This window comes from Rhinolophus hipposideros (genome assembly GCF_964194185.1).
Source record: "Rhinolophus hipposideros genome assembly, chromosome: 18".
NCBI classification, from domain to species: domain Eukaryota; kingdom Metazoa; phylum Chordata; class Mammalia; order Chiroptera; family Rhinolophidae; genus Rhinolophus; species Rhinolophus hipposideros.
In genome coordinates this window covers 26,604,485-26,629,900 of record NC_138064.1, presented here as the reverse complement: position 1 = coordinate 26,629,900, position 25,416 = coordinate 26,604,485, and the positions used below count along the sequence as shown (strand labels likewise).

The 25,416-nt window shown below is 31.0% G+C and overlaps 1 protein-coding gene across 8 annotated transcripts in view; it reads left to right on the top strand.

Moving 5' to 3' along the window:
* The window catches only part of PHF14 (PHD finger protein 14), a gene marked incomplete at its 3' end in the record, with an annotated part of 188,844 nt that overhangs the window by 79,738 nt on the left and 83,690 nt on the right, over positions 1-25,416 (top strand). For 7 of the 8 annotated variants that reach the window (XM_081079227.1, XM_081079231.1, XM_081079229.1 and 4 more), the window contains 2 exons: positions 7,446-7,496; positions 7,618-7,739. In XM_081079227.1, coding sequence (XP_080935353.1) covers positions 7,446-7,496; positions 7,618-7,739 — 173 coding nt within the window. Of the gene's footprint in view, positions 1-7,445; positions 7,497-7,617; positions 7,744-25,416 lie in introns of those variants that run through there. The other variant, XM_081079232.1, reaches the window with a different exon arrangement.

The following is a 25,416-nucleotide window of genomic DNA, read 5'->3' as shown; positions in this document are numbered from 1 at the left end:
TAATGCCACTGATGATATTTTTAAAAGAAAAACAAAAATGATACAGCCTTTTTCCCCTCTCTGTTATTTGTGATATGTAATACAGTGCTAAAATTATGTTTCTAGTTGGACCCTCAAATGAAAAATGGCTGAGATGATACATCTATTGTAAAGCATTAATTAATCCTGTATTATTATTGCCACAATCTCCCAATTTCAGTTACTGTGAGCTAAGACAGCAAAACCTAATGTGATATTACAATGGAATTCTAGAAAGATACTCTGAGGAATAATTGAAAAAGTATTTCCATAGCACTATTTTCTTTTGCTGACCTTATCACAATTATAATTAAATTTTTTGCATGTTTATCAGTTTAATAAATGAATGAACAGAGAGACTCTTTACATAATAATGACCTGGTCATTTATCTTTAAATATTTAAGCTTCTCTTACATGACTGCTCAGATAAGTTCAGACAGTAAAACTAGGACCAGCAATTAGAACTGTCTTACAGTGGAACATGCTGCTTTTTCTTTGGAATAGTTAAAGCTATATGGCTATCGGGGGTATTTTTTGAATGGCTTTCTGCATCGGGGAAAGAGAGATTATATAATATTCAACTATATTTGAAATAATATTCAATTTTAATTTTAAGATGTATGTAAAATAACCCTAATTAAATCCAAATTGCTTTGACTTCAGTATGTTGTGAGTCCTCCTTCTTTGTATTTCTAGTCCAGTAGCCATCTTTATTCTCACAGTTACCCAGCAGCCTAGTTACCCAGGTATCTCCTACCATCACTTACAATCCCAGTATCTTATCTGGATTTTATGTTTAGTCATTTCAGTAATGCTTTTGCTATCATACTTGATTATTATCACCTTTTGCCAATTTGAACTTAGTCTTTTTCCATTCTCGCCTGTGGGTTGCCAGCATCAGACTTAAATGTGTTCCTTTGAGAATTTATTTTTTAAAACTTGTTACGCATTTTCTCTATCCTCATCTTTAACGTGTATGTAGAGTTTTATTATGAAGGGTATTCAAAATATGACTCACTCTTTCAGAACAATTTTGATTGTAGTAGTTGAGATTTTTTAAAATTTGAGCAGTGTGTGATTTTAATCTTTTACTTCACTTCAGCTGCATTTACCATATTTATAAGTAATTTTTCATGTAATTGTTTGGTGTCTGTAGACTCACAGACCTGAAATCCACATGGATAGGAGCTGTCCACTCTGTGTCTACGACGTACCACTAGGTTTGGTTCACAGTAGGTACTTAGTATTTCACAAATGAGTTCTCTCCATCTCCTACTGTGGTTATGCAACGGAAGTCAGGGTACTTTGGAAGGGTCTTTTTTCTAGCTCTTTATGGTTAGGAATGAAATTAGACCCTTTCTCCTTGTATATTAATCATAACTTATTGGTGAAACTAGAGAATTACTGTAAAAGCAGCCTGGGATACTTCTGTTTAAGTATCTGTTACCTAGACATTTTCTCTGCATTATTTTTTAGGTGGAAACTTTTCACTTGCTCTTAGGGAAGTAAATTGCTTTTGAAGAAAATATAAATTAGCTTACCTATGTCCTCTTTGAAGTTACTTTAAAATTGATGTTTGTACTTTTTGGTATATTTTCTAATAACTTTAATGTAACTTGAAAGCTTTCAGGTTTTCTTTTCATTTTCTTTACACACTATGTCATCTAGAGACTTTTCATCTTTTATAGAAGTGCCAATGGACTTGTTGGTACCTATCTTTCCATTGTCTTTACACACATGCATCACCTTCTACTTTCTTTGAAGTTGTCATATCTTTCTTCCTGTCTCATACATTTTTATTTTGTTCTGTATATCTCTTTTTTTTTGAAAATAAATACAATAAAATGTCAAAGTACTTTTTAGCAGCTTTGAAACCATGTTGTTTTTCAGGATGCACCTTTTCTTATAGATAAATATTTTGGAAATATAAATCATTAAACATATGATTAATTTGTTTTCCATTTTACTTAACACTTAAGTCAATAGCCTGTTCCAAGTGGCAGTTTTCATTTGAGAGATATTCAAATATCCTGGAGTCTACTCTTACTAGATTTGTTTTTAAATTAGTTTTATACATGCAAAGTAGTATCTTATTTAGCAAAGTTGGAACTTACGTTCTGAGAATTAGAAAATATGAAATATTTTTAATATATATTTTTAGTTTTTAATTTAATGAATTATAATACTTTTGACATTACTTTGGAAATATAGAAATATGTGGATTCAGTCCTATTGAAATGACTTAAAAATTACTATGTATTGTGTCCATGTCTTAATTTACTTATCTTTGTACTGTTTTAATTAAATTATTACAGTTTGGCAAAAAAAGGTTGATACATGGGAGCTTTAGATATCAGCTATTATTGAGTCTATTATGAGACCCAAGGTGACCTCTGAGGTACTAAACAGATCATATAACCTCTGTCTGCCATCCGTAGTAGAAACCCTGGCAAAATGTTTGTGGTGGAACTGGACCATGCTTAACTCACTTTGGCTCACTTGGAGGAAAGAGATTCACTGTGGATGTCCTTAGCTCAAGTAATCTTATTCAGAACCCAAAGGCTCCTGCTGTGCTTTTTGCGTCTTGGAAATGCATCATTTTATTTATTTCCAGGAGTATGAAATAAAGAAAATGAAGAATAGGCAGAACTTCAGGATTTTATATACTTTGAATATATCATTATCTGTGAGAAGGGTTTTATAGGAATATTTGTTTGTTATATAAAATATGTTTTTTATGTTATATTTTCAGGCTTGTGGTTATTTTAATTTACAGTGTTAAGCCAAATTGGTCATGATTTTCTTTTTATTCTTCCACATATTTCCCTAATTCTTTTAATACAAATTAAATTAGATAAAAATAAACTATACAGCCAATTGACAATAAGGGAAAATACTTTCGGTGATCACTATTTCATCTGTTGTATGCCAATAACCAACAGAAACAGGTGATTGTTCAACTGTGTGTGTGTGTGTGTGTGTGTGTGTAAACATTTACTTTGAATATTTTATAAGCTTTAATACATGACTGTTTTCAATATATTGTTCTATAATTGGAAAACAAATACTTATTTTTTAATGTATATAAAATACATACATATTACATATATATATACTTTATGTATATACCAGGGTAACCCGGTTACCATTTGGTAATAGATGCACTTAATTTAAAATTACTGTTTTATATAATTATAAATACACATGTATAAACATGATTTGTATTCATCTTTTGCTATTGGTATATATTGAGTATTACAATTTTAATAGTTGTTCTTCTCTTAAAATGTGTGTACATTTTTTCTGGCATACCTGATGCCAAAAAATATGTATACAAGTGGACATTTCGGTCAGCGTTGCTCAAGCAGTAGTTCGCCATAATCAGAAGTGTCTAGATACTGATGGTAAGCACTTTGAGCACCTCTTATAACTGCAGAAGTCAAACGTAACTTGTATTCATCTTTTGTTGTTGGTATATATTGACTATTACAATTTTAATACATTTTCCTTTCTTAAATGTGTATACATTTTTTTGTACCGTGTGTGTGTGTGTGTGTGTGTGTAATTTATATTTAAACATTTTGAAAAGCTGCCAGACAGCTGCCGGCATTTAATACTGAGTACAAATATGAAAATATTTAGCTTGACAGAGATTTTCAAGGTTTGATTTAATTATTCGAATTAACATTGAATTTGGAATTTTGCTCAAGAACAAGTATTTTCTCTTTGTATATATAAATTATAAAGAAGGCATTCCTTATGTTTTATCTGATTAATGGCTTAATAATAAATAAACGGCTTATTTATTGTCTCTTGTATAAATGTTGATTTGTCATCATCATGATAAGTGTTAAATTTAGAGAAAACTGTGTACAAATGAGTTTGTGAAATCCATCTTATGATATTAAAGATGTGGAGGCACTGTCTTTTAGTTTTAAACTTAGTTCATTTGTCAAATGAATCGTTCTAACCTTTGAAATCATCATTTTTGAAACTTAATTGTAAATTTAAAAAAACAGCTCTAAAGAATTAATTTAAATTTGTTACATATCTTCTAGTCCAAAGGAGTGGTTATTGAAACATTTAATTATTTTTTTCAGATGAATAAACTCTTAAAATGAGGCCTGATAACTAAAAATATTTTATTCTTTTCTAACAATTTGGAATTGAACCTTCAATTGATCATTTGGAACATCTAGATAATGTTATCTGTGTTGTTTTCAAGCACATACTTTTCAAATAAGATTCTTCTTTCCACGTGTTATTTACAATCTGCTGTTTTATTTCTTTAATAGTGTCAGCCTCCTTGTACATCATGAAATAACCACCTGCTTATGAATACTTCTATACATCTAAGATGGGGCAAGCTCTTTGATAATTGAGATTTGTAGATGAGCCAAACATGATTTTGTTTTTCTTTTTCCTTTTTTTCTTTTTTTTACATCATTTCTCCCTCTTTTTAACCGCACTTACATTTTCTGATTCATTCTGGGGCAACATGTTTAAGATATTTTGTTTGTTGTGATCATAGGCATTTTTGAGTTGTCATGGTTACAGTTGCTACTACTTTATTAAAACTAGAAAGAAACCCACAGCTCTCAGCATTTTTTTGGTTGGAGGATTTGGTATTGTGAAGAGTTGTGTTTGGATTAAATCCCTTTTTTTCTTTGGAAATATTAGTGGTGTGATAAATGATAAGCTTGCTATAATTTACTTTGGTAATAGATCATGTTAGTCATTATACTGTATAGGGTACCAAGTTGGGTATAGTGTTACTTTGAGGTATTAAGGTCTCCTTTCCATTGGGTATAATTCTCTAATTTACTTGTTTCAAAATGTAACAATTCTTCACTTAGGCATTATGATTTACAGTTTAAGTATTCAAATTAGAGTATTTGTTTTCTCGTGATAATTTTGCTCATCTCTACTTGGGATTCAATTATTAATCTTGAATTTGGCATGCAAGGAAAATCACTGAATTTTGAGTTGAGATACCTGGGTTTGAGTCTTACCTCTGTCAGTCATCAGCTGTGTGATCATCAAGTCACTTCTCTGTACTGCCTTTTCCAGCCTCTAACATGCTATAATTTCCTGTTGCTTGTAACTGTTTTTCTGGCTAGAAATTATTATGTTGCTTATGTTTAGTTATTTAAAATTACTCCAGGAATACGTCAATGGTTACCATTTGGTAATAAATGCACTTAATTTAAAATTACTGTTTCAGATAATTATAAATGCACTTATTCATTTTAAAAATAGCACTTTAATAAATATACATATATAGTTATGTAAGAAGGAATTTATAAATATAGAGAAACGTAACTATGCCATTGTGTGTTAGGATCACAATTGGCATTATTGCTCCTTATGATACTAATTTTGCAGTATAGTTATGAAAAACTTCCAATTGATGGGGTCATTCCAGATGCTTGAAGATTCAAAGTGTTCATCAGAAATGGTAAATAATTACATATCTTCAAAAGAATTGAAAACATGAACTTGGAGCTTTAACATATATGCTTCAAAAATTAATTCACTGATTAGATGATTCAAAAACTCAATGATTCATTTGCTACTTTATTACCTAAAAGGTGGGTTGAATGAAGAGAAAGATGGGGAAGTGTGAAGGCCTTTTGAGCATTATATGATGTTTATAGAACTAAAATGAGTAATTTGAATATTTCCCTTTGTAATTGGTTATTAATTCATATCACCTTATTGATATGCCCTATGTATATAAATTATGCATATTGAAAAACAGTCTACTAGAGAAGGAAACAATAATTTATTCTTTTTGTCAACTGGTTTATTATTTGTATTATCTAGCATAATCATTTATGAATTTCAATCTAACCATTTGTTATTTATTTTATTAAAACAAATTTATTAAACCTTTATGTAATACATATTGTATTAAGCTTAATTGGGTTTAGCAAGTTTAGCAAGACATGGTCCTTACCAGTTTGGGGATGAACTGTGTTGAGGGACAGAAATTGAAGCATAAAGAACAGGAATGTCAAACAAGGGAAAGATGGATATGTAAAGAGCTAGAAAGAAAGTTTTAGTTAGAACTTGGATAAGTGTTGTCAATATTTAGGACTGCACTTCAGTGAATTTCTCAAACTTTCATGTGTGTATGACTTACTTGAGATCTTGTTAAAAGACAGATTCCAATTCAGTATGTTGTGGTGAGAATTAAGATTCTACATTTCTAACAAGCTCAAAGGAGATATCAGTGCCTATGAGCAGAATCGTGACAGATATTTTAAGGAGCAAGGCTCAGTGTCCTTTGGAAGTAAGAGTAGATGTAGGGTCTGCATTTAAAGACTTTTCCTGGATACAGTCTTACAGAAAATTTCTTTTCCTAATTCCATACATAAGGTAGTTAAAACGTACTGATTGGCAATACAAATGTAAATGAACATGTCTATAAATTTAGTTTTTTTGAATGATTATTTGAGTCAAGTCTTGGTTATCTAGGGGCAGATTAAACAGTATTCAATTAGCCATGGTATTTAAATAACAAGGACTCCGTATTATGAAGAATTGAAATGACAGTAATTTAGGAAAACATTGATCTATTTATATTAGACAGCAATTCTGTTTAGAATTATTTAGTAACTACTCTAACCTGGAATGTTCCTTGAGCTCAACACAGTAATTTGTGAGATTGGTGCCTCCTTTCGCTTCCAGTCTAAAGAGCAGCGGTCGATCTGCCTGTGGGATTATACCGTAGGTCTACAGAGGCTGTGCATTGTGGGTGGAGATTTTTAACATTGACTGCAAATAATTTTCTACTTTGTACTTTATTACTTTTAAACGTTTGGGTGTTGTCTTTAAAAATGGTAAAAGTGTTCTGAAATATAGGATATAAATTTTAGTAAGTCATTTATATCATGTTTCAGTTTTATTTTAACTAGGATTTGTATACATCTGAGATCTTTTCCTCCTGCTTCTTTTATGGCTGTGAAAAATTGATTGTTTATGTTACACACACACACACACACACACACACACACACACACGCATTAGATGAGGTATGAATCCAGATTTAGCATTTCAGCTGTAGAAGTCATATGCTATAAGTTAGAAAAATTTAAATGTTCTGCATAAATCATAATTGTGTGACATATATGAAGTATTGGGGAAAAAAATCTTGAAACTAATTTTGGAGAACTTATTTGTCCTGTCAGATACTTGTGTTTTTTAAAGTAAAGTGCTGTTGTAAAGTGTATTTAATTTGTCTGTCTTTATTTCCTGTTGCATTAATTGTAACAAAGTGCAATAGAGCAATACAGCATTAATTAGAAATACTAATTTTCCAAGTGCTTAACTTAAGCAGTAACATTTAACAGAAAATTTATTTTTATTATTAATTAAACATTAGATATTTTGTAGATTTTGTTTTTGTTTTTTCTTTTTTTAGAGGACCAGAGGACGAAAACGAAGCTTCATTCCTGATGAAGAAAAACATGAGGTTGGAATAAGTTAAGCATTCTTTACAATCTAAACTTTGAGAAACTTCCTTGCTCAAAATTATTTCTGTTTTCTTTATATCCTTATTTTGTTTTATGTTTGTTTTGTCCCTGGTATGGCAGGAAAGAGTTCCTAGAGAGAGAAGACAAAGGCAGTCTGTGTTACAAAAGAAGCCCAAGGCTGAAGATTTAAGAACTGAATGTGCAACTTGCAAGGGAACTGGAGACAATGAAAATCTAGTCAGGTAAGTTGCATGATGAGAGCTTGTCTTTAGGGAATTAAGCTTCCATTTCATCATTTTCTTATCACAGATATAATGGGGGAAAAAATCACAGTATAGGATCTTGCCTAAAATCTTATTTAGTGGAAATAGTACTCAAGAAGCAGATTTCATCCACTTATTAAACTGCCACACGTGGTTATTCTCTGGATTTAGATGTAACAAAGAGTGATAATCTGTATTTTGAATAGAAGAGAATTAATTTTCTTTTGACAAAAGAAATTGACAATACCCTGTACATAGAGGCCACGAAAACAATTTGATCCAAACACTTTTGTACTAGGGTTATTATGTTTTATCTCACAAAACAATAATATTACTAAGTTATAATAGCATGTTATAAAAGTTGTTTATTAGCAATAATGGTAAGATGCTTTTATTGACGAGATCCTTGCCGTTTATCAAAACGAATGTGTTAAATGCTTCTCTCTTATGAAATAAAGAAAGATGAAAAGATGGCCTAGATAGATTTTTTTGTTTGTTTCTTTGTTTTGTTTTCTTCTTTGTTTCTTTGTTTTGTTTTGGTACTTTTTTTTTTTTTTTACCAGACATAATGCTAATCAGGAATTTCAGCTGATGTTGCTCAGTGGCTATTCCTGATGGTCCAGACACTGCCAATTTTAGCCATTTGCCTCTTTTGCTGAGATGAAGAAATTACTCAAAGCCCTGGGTGAGATGGAGGAGTGGGTGGGTGAGCAAAGGAGATCTCATTTAAAAGAGGTATCACTCTTTCAAAGGATAGTGACAGAAATAATCTTTCAGTATGTTAGAGGAACTGATTTCTCTTAACAATTGTCTTTTGATAAACCCCTATTAAATTAACTGAGGGCACTGAAACTGTTTTATAAACAATAAATTCATAAAACATATATTAGTACTGTTATATGATTTTAAATATTTGCTTCCAAAATGATAGTTTATTTGCCATTAAAATATAATTTCCGTTTGTTTTAATTCCTCAAATAAAGGCATGCAGTTTTAAATTTTGTGAGTTTTTTTATACTACCATTGAAGAAGATAATGAGAAAATAAAAATTCCAGTGAAGAAATACAAAGTGCTTCGACAAAGTTAAGAAATCTGTAACATTTGGCCAGTGTTTTTTGAGTATCATGAGAGCTCTCCTGGAGGTTAAATTCATTTAAATTTAAGATAAAGTAGTTCCAATATCAGAAGATACGTATGAACAATTTTGACCACAGTATAGTTATCTGATTTACATAAAAAAACTTTTCCACGCAGAAGCATAACATAATGGAGTGCAGAAAACAACAAAAGAACAAAAATTAATAAACAAAAGGAAAAAAGCATAAAAACAATCTTGTATAGTGGACAAAAACTCATTCTGTAGGGAATTTCCTTGGGGTTGACAGTGGCATTGTCGGGCATGATTAATTTGAAACAATAATTAAAAACTTGGAGAGCTGGTTCTCTTCTTTTTAGTTATTTGAAACTGGAACTATCTACCCTCTTATTTATATTTTTTAATATAGTAGATTGATGTAGGACTTTTTGCTATAAGACCTATACATTTTTACCAGATTTTTATTTATTTATATGGTCATGTATTTGAAAGAAAGAACCCAGGAAATAAATACAATTATTATATGAAAAAGCATTTTGTAACAAGAGCATCTTCAACACACATTTTTTAGTTATCTTAAAAAAATAAGTATCATTTTTCTTCAATTCTTGATACAATTTTTGAATATTAGTCTTTTCTCTCGCTTATTTAATTAGTTTCTGTTATAAATTTTTCATTTTTTCAATTGCATTATTATAACATGCCAGTGTTTGGGATTTTTGTGAAAGTCTTCTGGAAGGTAAAGATATTTTTGTTACTCTAAAATGATGGATATATAAAGTCTTCTTCCTTGATTTTGCCTTGTTATGAAGATAACATCACAGATTTTCTGCAAAGGTTTTAAAGAGGTAATGAAGAGGGACTTAAATATTTTATAAATACTATATATTAATGATTTTGAGGACAAAATAAGCTGGATATAAAGCAATGCCATAAAATGTTTTTTTGGTTATAATGTGGCTGTTCTGTAAAGAAAAAACACATTCATTTTAAGCACTATTGCTCTTGAGTTAAAGAGGAATTTTATGTAGAATTTAATGTGTTTAAAAAGGTAATCTTATAAGCTTATAATTGTCATTTCCCTTAACATCTCTTTTATTTTGTAATTGGAACCATCATTGTTTGCAAATCCCCTAAAAAATCCACGTTTTTGATTAAGTTGCATCTTAAGTATTGTGTACACATGCAATTTTTTTGTAACTTTAATTTTAAGACATTTCAAATTAGACTTTATTTTCCTTAAAGATATATTTCACTGCTTGGTCAGCGATATATTATACTTATTATATATGTCTACTAGGTTGTCTTATAAGATTAAACTTCTTGGGTTATAGTTTAATTAATAATCTTTTATTGAATATGTTGTATTTATTTTCTCAAGTTCCTTGGAACAGATGTACATGACTCACTAGAACCTGCTGTTCAGCAGCATTGATTTTGAAACCACACTTCTCTATGTAATTCAGGCTATATAAATTCCTTCTTAATTATTTTTCTGGATTTTTCAGCTATTTGTATATGTGTATATTGAATTTTCATGTATAATTTTTTAATATCATTGGAAAATTGCATTCAGTTTATCAGTTAACTGTTAATAGTGGGTTTCAACTATTGTTTTCTGTTGTGCCTAAGTTTTTTTCAGGTCTTTAACAAGTAATTTAGTATTTCTGTCTCAGTTTTTCCCTTTTATTGTACATGATCAAAATCAATCTCTGCTGCATTAGGGATTTTGTGAATAATTACGGAGTGGAAGTAAATTCTTTCTAAGTGAAATAGTAGGACAATGATATTATTTAGTAATACAGAGGATACCAGAATGTGCCAAAAAATGTATACAAGTGGACACTGGTTGACTTTGCTCAAGCCATAATCAGAAGTGTCTGGATGCTGATGGTAACCACTTTGAGCACCTCTTGTAATTGCATAAGTCAAATGTGACTTGTATTCATCTTTTGTTATTGGTATATATTATTACAATTTTAGTAGTTTTTCTTCCTTAAAATGTGTATACATCTTTTTGGCACCCTCTGTATATATGTATGTGGACTCTGAGATACGGATTCCAATTGGTAAATATGTTCCAGTCATAATAAGTGCTTATTTTTAAAATCTTTTAGAGACTGTGCATGCCCTGTTTTTGTATACAATTATTTTTAGAATATGGGGGACAAAAAAATTGAGTTTGTTTAAACAGGTTCTCTAAAATGATTAGACTGAACTATTTTCACTAGACATGGAAAATATGAAAATTATCAAGGTCTTAGAAAGATGATTTACAGTATCTTATGGACTTTTAAAAAAATAGTGCTTTTTTGCCATCTTTTTAAATTTAATTAAAAATTATCTAGGAAGTTTCCAATTAAAATATATTTCTTCGATATTTAGTGTAATTAAATGCTAAAGGCCAAATTGAAACTGTCTTGAAATTGTGAGTTTTTTTTAGGTATTTATTTCTTAGTGATGGATGTTCTTTGTTGCAGGTAGTTATGGGCCCACTTAGCGATATCTTACCTGTTTTTATTTTCACAGTTCCTGGAACATTTAATACTCAATAAAATGCTTGATAATGAATGACTACTCCACATAAGTAAGAGCTGATTATTCTTTACTGAATTAATACAAAACTTTTAATATTATATTTTACTTCTAGAACAAATTGGTCACTAAATATTTGATGAAGATGTTTAAAAATGTAATCAAGGAGGATTGCTTTCCTTGTCACTAAAGAATAGTAGATGAATTTTTTCTGTGTATTAGGTAAGGAAATAGGAACCACAGATTTGAGATGAGTCAGTTAATCCATCAATGTAAAATAGAAATGAAGTGATTTCTCTCCTTGAACACATTTGATTTTCAAAAGATAGATTTTAGAGATAGGTGGGCCTTTCTTCTGCGTAAATCTTTATCAGGCTATCAAATTAGGAATAAGACCAAAGTTTTAGACCCCCAATTTTATCTTAACTGTGTAAACTCAGTGTGACACGTTTTCTTAACCTAATGGGAGATAAAGGAGAGAGAAAAGATTTTCCAAAAGTAAGGACCCTAGCATCTTTAATTTTATTTTGTATTGTAGCCATTATGCAGAATCATTGAAGGTAGGAAATGATCTATGAAGCAATTTCCCTGTTACAGTTAAATCTAAACTATTAAATGCTTGCTATATTCTCCTTATTTGAGTATATGGCAAATAAGTAATTGAACCATTTTGGTTACAAGATTTGGATGTCTGTTTAGCTCTTTTATTTATTTCACGTTTTAAACACCTGACTTCTGAGTTGCATTAAGGAACCATTGGCAAGATACTAAATCTTAACTTTTTGTAAAAATCTTAACTTTTATATAAAAGGTAGAGATAAAGTAGCATATCAAGATGTCTCAGAAGACATATGGACTTCCTGTACCTCTTAGCCTGAAGAAATAATGCTGCCTACCTCTTTTAACAGAGTTCACATCAAAAGGGAAGAAAAGCTTGGAATTCTAGATCCCAACTGATGAAGCATTAGAAATTATTTGAAAATTTAAACAAAGGAATATAATTGTGACCTTTTTGAAACTTTTTCTTGGTTTTTTTACACACACACACACACACACACACACACACACACACACATATATGTACACATCTACTTTATATTTTTAATAACTGTTACAGAGTTGCTTTTCAAGGAAATTCTGATATGATTAACAAATAATTTCATCTAAATTTAAATAAAAGTAAAATTCGTAAAATTAGGAACACCTATTTCTATCACATTTTGGAGTATTTAACATAATTTTATCCCTAGTTTGATAAAATATTCATAAATTTCTAATTTGTTTAGCAGTCAATTGATTTTTATTTTGATGTTTTTAAAAGAGAAGTTACCTTATGAAGTCTCTTTTAGTTTTAAAAACTTAATGTATTGTTATTTTTGAAAATCTGGTCATTTAATTGTATTAACTTTTTAAAAGCTATTAATTGAATCAGATCAATACCAGAAGTAAAATTCTATACCAATATTTAATATACCAACAGTGCTAGAATATGTAAAGAAATCAGCCCGAGCATTGATTATCATATGTTTTTCTTTCCTTTTTTATTAAATATAAGTCGGAAAGAAAGCAAATATTACAACTATTTAAAGTCTTTTAAAATATTACCCTTGCTTATAAGTTTTTAAGAATAGATGTATTGATGAACTACAATCTTGGTAATTTAATGGAAAAAACAAAAAATTAAAAGTTAAGTAAAAAAAAAAAATGGCTATACCTAAATAGAAACTTAATCATATGTGCTTTGTTTCAGTGTTTTAAAATCCAGACTTTGTAAACTACATAGAATAACAACAATCCAACTAAATTCCCTACAGTTGTAAATTTTAAAGTAATGATGAAGTGATGAAACAAGCTGAAACAATTTCATGGAAATACTGCTTCCATTTATTAACATTTATTTATAAATTGTTTGTCTAGTTTCCTAATATTTAGGTTGTCAGAGCAATGTATGTACCTATTTGTTCAAGCTTAGAATATATAGGAAGTAGTTTTAGAATTGCCAACCCAAACCACTGCAAAAAGTAAATCTACTAAATTCAGTAATGCGTGTGTGTGTTAAAAGTTACATGCAATGATATGCATAAATGTTAAGTAAAAATATTGGTGAATTTTAAGAAAAGCATGCATTCACATAACCCACATTTCTATTAAGATGTAGAGTATTTTCATTACTCCCGAAAAGCTGTGTGTTTTCCCAGTGAGTCCTTCTCAAAGGCAACCACTTTTCTATATTTTTCACCATACCTTAGTTTTGCCTTTTGTAGAATTTCACATAAATGGCATTTTTAGTTTTTATTTGATGTCTGCCATTTGAATGGGTGCTGAGGGAATCCCTCTGTAGTTTTAGTTTGCATTACCCTGATACATAATGATATCCAGCATATTTTTATGCACTCACTGGCTATTTTTATGTATTTCTCTGTGAGCTAACTCTTTTTCTCATTAAAAAAAAATGAGTTGTATGTTTAGTATTGAATTGTAGGAGTTTTTAATGCATTCTGGATGTGAGTCCTTTTACATATAGGTTTTTCAAGCATATGCTCCTTATTTGTGATTTGCCTATTTATTTTTCTTAATGGTCTTATTTAGAGAACAAAAGATACTAATTTTGCTGAAGTCCAACTTAGCAATATTTTCTTTTATGATTACTGCTTTTGTTTCCTGTCTAAGAATTCTTTGCCTAGGTCTAGGTCACAAAGATTATCTCCTTTATTTTCTTACATTATAGAAGTTCTATAATTTTAACTTTTATATTGAAATATGTGATCCATCTGAAATTAATTTTTGTTTATGGTCTCAGGTAGAGTTAAGGAAAGTTTATCATCCCGTTTGGGTTTCCAGTTTTCCAACATCATTTTGTTGAAATGCTTGCCTTAGCACATTAAATTGCTTTGGTGCCAGTGTTAAAACTCAATTGACTTTTTAAGTGTGGGTCTAATTTCTAGATTTTGTATTCTTACCAACTAAGCTATGTATTTTTTCTACACCAGTGACAATTGTCACGATGGTTGAGGCCTGAAGTAGGCTCTTTTGTTATTCCAGATCCTTTGCATTGCATGTAAGTGTCAGAAACAGCTTGTCCATTTTCATTGAAAAAGAGAAAGTCTGGATATGATACCAAAAAAAAAATTAAAAAAAAACAAAACACAGGCAGCAACAAGAAAAATAGATAAGTTGGATTTCATTCAAAATGAAATACTTCTGTGTATCAAAGGACAGTATTAACAGAGTGAAAAAGCAACCCACAAAATAGAAGAAAATATTTGCAAATCATGTATCTGATAAGGGATTATCCAGAGTACATAAAGAACTACAACTCATCATCAACAACAAAAAAAACCTGATTAAAAATGAGCAAAGGACTTGAATAAACATTTCTCCAAAAAATTATATACAAAAGGCCAATAAGCACATGAAAAGATGTTCGACATAACTGATCATTAGGGAAATTCAAATCAAAACTACACTGAGACACCACTTCAAATCCATTAGAATGGTTATTAGAAAACAAAAATGAACAAAATAACAGATGTTGGTGAGGATGTGGACAAATTGGAACCTTTGTACACTGTTGGTGGAATTGTAAATTTGTGCATCCATTATGGAAAACAGCATGGTGGTTCCTCAAAAATTTAAATTAGAATTGCCATCTGGTTCAGCAGTTTCACTTCTGGGAATATACTCAAGTAAATCGAAATCAGGGACTCAAAGAGATACTGTACATCCATGTTCATAGCAGCATTATTGGCAGCAGCCAAAAGATGGAAGCAGCCCAAGTGTCAATTGATGGATGAATGGATAATAAACAAAATATATACATATAATGGGATATTATTCATCCTTAAAAAGGAAGGAAATCCTGACAAATTCTGTGACATGAATCAACCTTGAAGACCTTACATTGAGTGAAATAAGCTAATCATAAAAGGATAAATATTGTATGATCCCATTTAATGTGAGGGAATTAGAGTAGTAAAATTCATAGAGACAAAGTAGAATGGCGGTTGCCAGGGGCATGGTGACTGGGTAGTTCATGTTTACTGGGTACAGAGTTGCAGTTGGGGAAAATGAAAGCGTTCTTGAGATGGATGGTGGTAATGGTTGCACAACAGTACGAATGTACTTGATGCCTCCAAACTGTACACTAAATATGGTTAAAATGATAAATTGTATGTTACGTGTATTTAACCATATATATATTTTTAAAGCCTATTGGGATATGATTAGTTTTGTGTTTGAATTTGGGGATCATTAACATCAATGTCTTCTAATCCATGAACTTGGTATATCTCTATATTTATTCAGTTATCTTTTTTTTCCTCATCAATGTTTTTGTAGTTTTCACTGTAGAAGTATACATGTCTATTATTAAATGTATTCCAAAGTATTTAATGTTTTTTCATGCTATTTAGGAATTTTTAAAATTAAATTTTATTGGGTTGACAATTGTTAGTAAAGTTACATAGATTTCAGGTGTACAATTCTGTAATACATTGTCTATATATCACATTGTGTGTTCACCACTCAGAGTCAGTTCTCCTTCCATCACCATATATTTGATCTCTTTTACCCTCATCTACCACTCCCCCTTTTCCCTTCCACTCTGGTAACCACTAAACTATTGTCTGTGTCTATGAGTTTTTGTTTCTTCATTTGTTTGTCTTGTTCCTTTGTTGTTTTCAGTTTTATATCCCACATATCAGTGAAATCATATGGTTCTCTACTTTTTCTGTCTGGCTTATTCACGTATAGGAAAATTTTAAATAAAATTTTTAAATGTTTATGCAAGTGTCAAGAGCTGCCAGGTGTTGAGTTGGTCAGTTAGGACCACAAACCAAACTGAAAATTACAGATAAAATAACTTGTTTATTGCAATAGCATAAGCAAGAAACCAAACAGGAATGGTTGCTGGCTCCCCAAATGTTCCATTTTTCCCTACTAAATAGCACTGGGTATGGGTCAGATGGATCACTGCAGACATTGGGTGGGGTGTAGGACATTCACGTCCCTGTTGACAGGTCCTGAACAAAAGGCTGTTGCTGTTTTATGGACCCAGGGGATGGGAGGGAAGGCGAGGAAGAAGGGCTAGAAAATCAAAAAGTACTGAGTCAATGGATAAAAGTTTCTTTAAGACCCCTCAATAAGGAGATCTTGGCAGAGGTTCATGAGAAATATTTCAGTCTAGCTCCTCCTTCCCCTGCATAAGGAGGCCTCAAAAGTTGCACCAACCTTGCAATCCTGGGATAAACTTTTCCTGGTCATGAGGAATTGTTTCTTTTATATATTTTTGGAATTCATTTTCTGGTAAGGGTTTTGTGTCTCTATTCATGAAAGTATTGTTCTGTTATTTTTTTCTTGTAAAGTATCAGGTTTTGTTATAAGGTTATACTGGCCTTCTAAAAGGCCTTAGCAAGTGTTCCTCTCACTCTCTTTTATTTAAAGCATTTGTTTAAGATTGATATTATTTCTTCATTGATTTTTTTTTGTTGAATTCCCCAGTAAAACCATCTGGACTAGAGTTTTATTTATTGGAAGCTTAAAAATTATTTCAATTTTTGAAATAGACACAGTGCTATAGAATTTTTTTTTGTCTTGTAAGACGTTTTTCAAAGAATTTATTCTTTTCGTCTCAGTCATACTTATCACTCGAGTCTTACTTATCCCTTGAGTACACCATAACTATTTGCTTAATGCTTTCTGCTTCCTATAATATTTTGGATCATATTTTCTTCTTCCCTTTAAGAATAGATTAGTATTTACTTATTTCATGTATCCTTCCTGATGGATATGACCACATAATGACCATTTTCTTGCTTTGATGGCCCTTGAGTCCCACATAAAATCTAACATCATGTTGTCATCCACTTGCTTAGAAATCGTCTATGAATTATTTTTATTTTCTACTAAATAAGGGCAGATACTTGGTCTTCCATTTATCCGTGATGGTTTTCAAAGTCTAATAAAATCTGGCGCAGACAGTAAATTCAGAATATATGCTTGTTAAATTACTTACTGATGCATTGCTTGATCTGTACACATTTGTAGCTTTATACACTTGTTCATAATCTCTTTAAGGGCAGAGACATTTCTTTAAATAGTTCCTGATTGATTTGTTTTATTTTTTAATTTAAATTATTATTTTTTTATTTTAAAAAGAAACTTTAAAATAGTATATACGTTGTAATAAAAAAAAAAAAAACAGTAGGTACATAATGGCTTTTGTTCACTGATGATTACCTCACTGAGAGTTTGGAGATCTCAGCTAGTCCAACCTTTTTACTTGCCAGTTCTATAGTTTTCATCAAGTCACTTATTCTCTGTAGATCTCAGTTTTCTTATTTTAGGGGAGGGCCTTAGGCTATATCACCTTTGATGTCTAACATACTAGCTCTGATGTTCAGATTATGTGATATTCCAAGTTCCCAAATCTACCCTGCCTATTTGTTCACGTTCCATCACAGGCTTTCCTGTAAACAAATACACACTCACAGCAGAATGTCTCTCTAGGTTACTCTAACTATGTATAATGTGATTATTATTATTTTTGATTAAGTTTCTTAGAGTGGAAGTGGTTTTCTAGTTGCCCTCTCTCATTTAGCTACCGAGGAATGGAAAATAAGTCATATTAAAACATCTACTTCCTTTGATAAGTAACAAATATTTCTTTTTTAAAAAGCAACCAGATATCTAATGTTCATACCATAAAAATTCAAAATTTATAATTGTAGATTTCTAATGATTTTTTAATAAATCTATAGAATTCTTCAGTTATCACTACAACCCAATATTAGAGTGTTTGCATCACCTCAAAAAGTGCTGTGCCTGATTAATCTAAAAGAATGAAAAGAAAATGGATAATAGAAATGATATTGTCTTTTTTGGAATTTGGACATTTATCAACTCTTGGAAGTCAGAACTCTTTATTTTCCCTATAGGATTAGCTTACATATTAGGCAGAATTTTAACTGACTAAGAGTTATCACTGTCTTTTGAGAAAAAAATGAAAACTACATAAAACTGTATATCTGTTTGACAACCAAAAACAAGCATGAAAATTAAAAAGAGAAACATTAAGACACAAAAATGTGCTGTGCCTGTTTATTGTCAATCCTACCTTCCACCCACAGCCCCAGGCAACCACTGCACTTGTTCTTTTGTCACTGGCTCTCCACTAGCCTATTCCTTTCCTGTTTTTTCATCTTAATATTACTATTAAACATGTTTCTGGTTACATGTAAATTAGATTTTTTTTCCAAAAATTTTTAATGCACTAAAGGCCACAGAGATTCTTTGCTTAACCAAACTGTAGTCACTTTCCTGAACCTCCAGTCGTAGGCTCATTCATCTGTAAAAGCTAATTTTAGCATGAACCCTGCTAAGTCAGTTTAACCAGACCCCTAAACCTTGATATCTGATCACCCTAGATTATCTGATCAGGTTCCCCTGTCTAATCACCCGGCCTGTCTTCAGCAAGAGTCGTATTACGTCTGTTTAGCCAGAATCCCCTTACCCCTGTTGTTTACTCTTAGTAGTTTTTCATCCACTGATCCCCACCCTGCTTTTTGGATATAAATTCCCACTTGTTCATGCTGAAGTCAATTTCGAAATGTGAAAATATTACCCTATTCAACTCAGTATTTTTAACATTAGTTACTGATTTTAAAGAAGCCTGCTAAAATAAAGGGAAGACCCTAAATTTTATTAAGTGTTAAAGTCTTTGTACATTATTGGAGACACACGTATAAGAATGATTAAGCGTGAGGATTTATACCTACTCAGTTGGGTTTGAAACCTGTGTCTGTTATTTGTGAACTCTGCCTTTTTCTCCCCTGTGGCTCAGTTTTCTTATCTGTAAAACAGCAATAATCAATAGTACCTACCCCATACTTTGTTGGAGGATTAAATCAGATAAATACAAGTAAAGGGCTTGACACAGTAGTTAGGGAAATGTAAATGCTCTACATGCAAACAACAACTGTAATAAAACGCTTATATAATGCTTACTAGGTAGCAGGTACCTTATATATTCATAATCATTGAATCCTTAGAACTACCGTGGAGGTAAGCACTATTATTATCTCCATTGAATTGAGGAAACTAAGACATAGAGAGCTTAAGTAACTTCCCAAAAGTTGCATAGCAAGAAAGTGGTAGAACTGATATCTAAATACAGGCAGTCCACCTCCAGATCCTACACTCTTCACCCCATTGTCTCAGCGTAATTTACATTTCATCTTCCTGGCTGGACAGACTTGTCTGGTAAATGTATTTGGTGCAGGCAAGGCTAAATGATGGCATCACTTTCATGATCATATCTGATGTTTTCATTGTACGGTTTCCAAGACTATATGTGTTATATACTCTTGAGATTTAATTGCTATAATCTGTATTCTATCCATACTATTCAATTTCTTTGATAGCAAAAGGATTTATTAAAATATACCAACTACTTTTTTTCTTTTTAACTTTAGATGTTATCAAATTTTTATATTTTATATTGAATGAGGATCATAGCACTAATAATGGATGTAATCCTTGTAGATGTTATATCTGGGATATTTGTTTTTAAAGAAATAACAGTCCTTTTTGGGGGATAAGATTACATCTTTTTCAGATAATTTTAAGATATGTTAATATCTAAAGGGTATATGAATAAATGTGTCTACATTGTATTTATGTTGTATATATACATATTAAAATGGTATATATCGTGTTTCCCCAAAAATAAGACTTAGCCGGACAATCAGCTCTAATGTGTCTTTTAGAGCAAAAATTAATATAAGACCCGGTCTTAAATTATATTATGTTGTATGAGACCGAGTCTTATAGTAAAATAAGACAAGGTTTTATATTAATTTTTGCTTCAAAAGGCACAGTGTAGCTGATTGTCCGACTAGGTCTTATTTTCAGGGAAACAGTATGTACATATTTAATTCTCATATATAATACGTATATTTAATATTATACTATACATATTAATTAAAGTTGCTGTTTGTGAAAATCTGTGATGCCAACTATATTTTTACTTTTTTGGTCAATAGTAATTTTAATTGTGGTCATCTGTTTACTAACTGCTTTTGTAGTCCCTATGTCTTGTCTTAAAGAACAACACATTATTATTGTAATTGTAGATTGAAGAAATCACTGAATATACAGGCACAATGACATGTTAAGTTTAGAGAGGTGAGTATTTGTAGTAACTGTCAGTTTTACAAAAAAAGCATGGTCACAAGCACAGTATTTGCATTTTGTGATTAAATTTGGAGACAATAAAACTGGCATACAGTCAGCCTCTGGATTACCTGTGATCTGAGGGGTTTTTCTTTCTCTTTGTTGTTGTTTTTTTTTTTTTTTTGAGAGGAGGGGTTTAAATGAATAGAACAATACAAAATAATAGACAAAGAATTGCAGTCACTTGAAATTTAGTAAGCTTAACCAATAAGAACATTGTCTTTTCAGAATCTTCATAAAATAAATATGTTTGTTCCTTAGTTGAGTTTTATATCAAGTCAATTCTTTCTTCATGAAAGAATCTACATGAAACTTAGAGATACATAACCTCAGAATTACATAAACTTAGGGTGATGTTGTTCAGGTTTTAAAGTGTGGTGTGTGTGTATGTGTAAAACTGATACTTGAACAGAAATGTTTCACATTTTCTATTTTATGATTAAGAATAGAGAAGAGAAGCTATCAAACCCCATTTTTCCCTCATTTCACCTTATTTACTTACTCTCTAGGTGTGGTAAGCATCATTAGTGTAACTAATTTTCCACTTAATATTGTTGATGTATGGAGAGGTTGTTAAGGAGGAAAATCGTGATGATAATTTTCTCATTAAGGAACAATCTCTCTCTCTCTCTCTCTCTCTCTCTCTCTCTCTCTCTCTCTCAATGGTAGTGCACTTAATATTTATCTTAATAGGCTGAAAAAGTGAGCCTCCTTTGAAAACTTAAATAACTAACTTAAATAAACTTAAATAACTAACCAGGAAAAATTTTACTAATTGAGGCATAGGTTTGTGAGGGCATAGAGCTGAAATTAAGAAGTTTGAATTTTAGGTAAGCTTCTGCCAACAAGAGGCTGTGTCATCATGAGGAATGTAGGCAACTTTTCTGGGAAACAGTTATTTCATTCATAAAATGAGTAATGTATTAAATCAATTTGACTATCCCCTTTAATTTTTACATACTATGATTTTATAATGTGATAGGAATGAAGAAGAGAAAGAAACTTGGAAATGAAAAATATTTACGTGTAAGAAATTCTTAATAATTTATAGCATAAATTATGGCAGCTTCCACCAACAGTGCTGTTTTTAATTGTATTGTTAGCCCATAATATTTTTCTAATTTCAGTTATATGTTTTATAGATCATAGCCTACCAAAAATATGTGAGTTAATTGTAAAGCAACCACTTTTCTTTTTTCTTTTTTCTTTTTTTTTTTTTTTTTATTAATTGAGGCATAGGTTTGTGAGGAATTCTTTACAGTAGAAAATATTTTCTTTTAATCTGAAAAGGTTTGTTTTCTTAATTCTATAAAACATAATGTTATAGATTGAACTTTTAAACAGGCTCAAATATATTTGTAGATAATGATATTTTATCTGGGTAAGTATTTATAGCATTTCTCATATTTACTCTCACTTTACAGCTCTTAATTGTTTTACATTTATGATATATTTTTTATTTTAATTCTTAAGAATTTTTCTTTTAATTCTCAATTTTAATCCGTTTTTGTGGAACTGTTTCAAGGAACATTTATATTCTGAAATGAAATGAATTAAGATTATCAGTTTCTGAATTTGCTCTTCCTATTACAATGTACTTCATAGGATTTAAAACTAAATATAGTATACTTTTGTGCAACAATGGGCTCCCATTGAAAAGGAGTTTCCTCTAATTCTGCTTTCACGTTCTAGACTGACCTCATGTAATATTGAGAAAATACATCATCAAAAATTAGGCTGACGTTGTGAGATGACTTGGTAGCTGACTTTTCCCATTGCACATAAACAGCACACTTATTCTAAATCACAGTATCACTTTCAGCCAGAGAACCACTAAAATCACTGCACTGTAGTTTCCTGAAAATGCCATAATCCTTCAAATGCCACATTAAACCAAGAGAGAAAACCATCAGTAGTGCCTGCACGGTTACGTAGAAGAATGAGCCATGAACCAAGTGAAGAGATGTTCTGGAAGAACAGTAACCTTTCCCTTGATGTGTGCATTTCCCATTACATTTTTGACACAAAATGTTGCAAAATGATTTAATGGTGGCATTTTGTTTTGCTGACTCCTTTTTTTCATTAAAAAGAAACCAAAGTTAGGATAGGAATGTAGGGGAAGAGTGACCAAGCACTGAATTCTATTATAGGAATCTGTTTTCAAAATGAATAAAATATTTTAGGAACATGGCTTTTCCCCTTTACATTGTATGTTAACTGTGATATACAAATTATTTAGTCCTATTATATCTTCACAATGATGTTATTTGTTCTCTAAAGATATTTTTCTCCATTGTCCGCCTTTTCTTTTTTCCTTCTAATAATCCCTGATCATAAATGACACGTCAATAAATCAGGAAAGCTTTGTTTAGTAATTACATAGACCTCACGTATTACATGTAACCCAGAAATTGTCCTACTTTTTATTGTCACTTTGGATTATATCACTAGAGCTGATTATACAACGTAACAAAGTATGAATAGACTCAGAGGTCTAAAAGATCAATGTCTGTTAACTTCGGCAGGCTACATTTCTATTGGAAATGAAGTCATAAAGTTGTCCCACATAAAACTAATACGTTTATTTACACCTATGAAAACATGCTGAGAAAGAGAAAGTATATTGCTAAAATATAGTTTGTAAGATTTTGCACCATTAGATTCTCAGTTTGGTTGTTGATAAGGAGTGTCTGGGTATGGACTCTGTCACACAATTATTTTAAAAACAAAAATGAAAAACTCTAGGATTTATTTTACGCATTCATTTTTCTTAGAATCTCACTTAAAAATGCATCAGATAGTGTTTGACTAAACACTTCTTTGGTTCCTTCCTATTCCCAGTATTATAGGAATAGTCATAAAAGGTGCAATTTCAATTAAAGGAATGAAAATTTAACTTGGAATTTCTGAGTCCTTTCTTTTTCCCCAACTGACCATATTTTTCTTTTTTGTCTTTTTTCTGACTACCTTTTTCAGTAGGAGACTTTATCGCTCTTTATGAACTCTGTAAGTGTGGATTAGATTTAGTTTCCTAAGAAACATTAACTGCTTTTTCTTCCAAGTGTCACAAGATGGAAGGGTTTACTTTTGAGTTCAACAATTCTTTATCTTCATTTTATTTAATTCCTTGTAAAAACTGTTATCTAGATCAAAAGAACTCATCAGGACAATATGCAGTATGGATATATATAGCCATGCTTTCAAATGAAAATGACTTAATGCCTTTGTTAGTGATATAATTAAAGTGTGCCTGCAGAGCTAGTTACTACTTCCTTCCTCTCTCTTTTTTCTCTTCCTTACCCAAACTCCAAAACTACCCCCACCTCCATCTCCCCAGTCAGTCTACTCACTCTCATATCGTCTGGTCATCATGACCAGCAAGTCACAGAAATGTGTTCCATAGAAATAATGTTTTCCCAAGAATTTCACATAGTGGGTACTCTCAGTGTAGGATTAAAAGAGTAGTGGTAGCCAGTAAAACCAGTGGAGCTGTAAAAGAATGGGTAGGTTTAAGTAAGTAGGGAAGAATGGAGCAAGGCATTCCAGAAAAGAAGACAGGCTGTATGAGCACAGCCAGGAAGATGGGAGGTTCTTTTGTGGCAATAGGTAAATTCAAGCAGAGAATATGGAGAATTATTTCACCTAAAACAGCACAATTTGCGATTGTCTGTTTGGAGTGTAACGTTACATAAGTGAGATATAAGATGCTATTTTCACAACTATTACTATTTGCTAAAAATGTGGTTAAAAATAAGTTACAAAAATTAAACTTCAAAATGTTCACAAAGAAATTCACACATACACATATATTCCGGAAAAAAATGAAAACCATTAGTAAAACTAATATTCTGGCATATACAGATAGCCTTTGATTTTAAAGATAATGGCATACTGGGTGAGAACACATATGTTAACTTACCGGAATGATTTTTTTAAACCAAAGCAATGTATATTGTTTGTCATCATTTAAGTAACAAAAGTATAAAGGAATTTTATTTTCTCTCTACTTACTCTAAACCCTTCCCCTTTGAGATAATGGGCATTAATTACAGTTTAGTGTGTAATCATCCATACTTCTAAGTACAAACAAAATATTCAGGGCTCACTGACTGCCTCCTCGCTCCCTCCGTCTTTCCCTCTTTCTGTTGTATCTATTATAGATGTTACTCTGAAAACTTTAAAAAAAAAAAAACTTGAGAGCACATAGTAAAATTTTTCAGCAAATATAGAACTAAACCACTCTTTTAAGTAGCTACAAAGTATATCATTGTGGATGTACCATAATTTATTGTAGTATTTCCCTATTGATGAAAATTCATTTTTCTGTTTGATTTCTATCCCAAAGTGAGTTTGCTAGGACAAATTATGTGTGTGTTATTACATGTATTATTATCTGAAAATTAAATTACCAATTTCAGAATTTATCATCCCTCTCCAAAACAAGACTTTCATTATGATATTTAATTCCATCCTGGGAAAGGGCATGCTGTTATTTAACCAAAGTTTGTTTTATTGTAAAGAACTGTTATTAGGTTCGTGCAAAAGTAATTGCAGTTTTTGCAATTATTTTTAATCTGTTAAACCACAATTACTTTTGCACCAACATAATACTTATTTCTCTGGTGAAAGAAAGTGAGAGAAATAAATATAGAAAATTATTAAAAAGTGAATAACACAGTTTCTTCAGCCTTTTTTCCATAGGTACTCTATCAGTTTTCCTTTGAACTCTATGGTTTTCCTTTGAACTGTATATGAATACTCTGGAAACATTTTCTTTTTTTATGAGATACTTA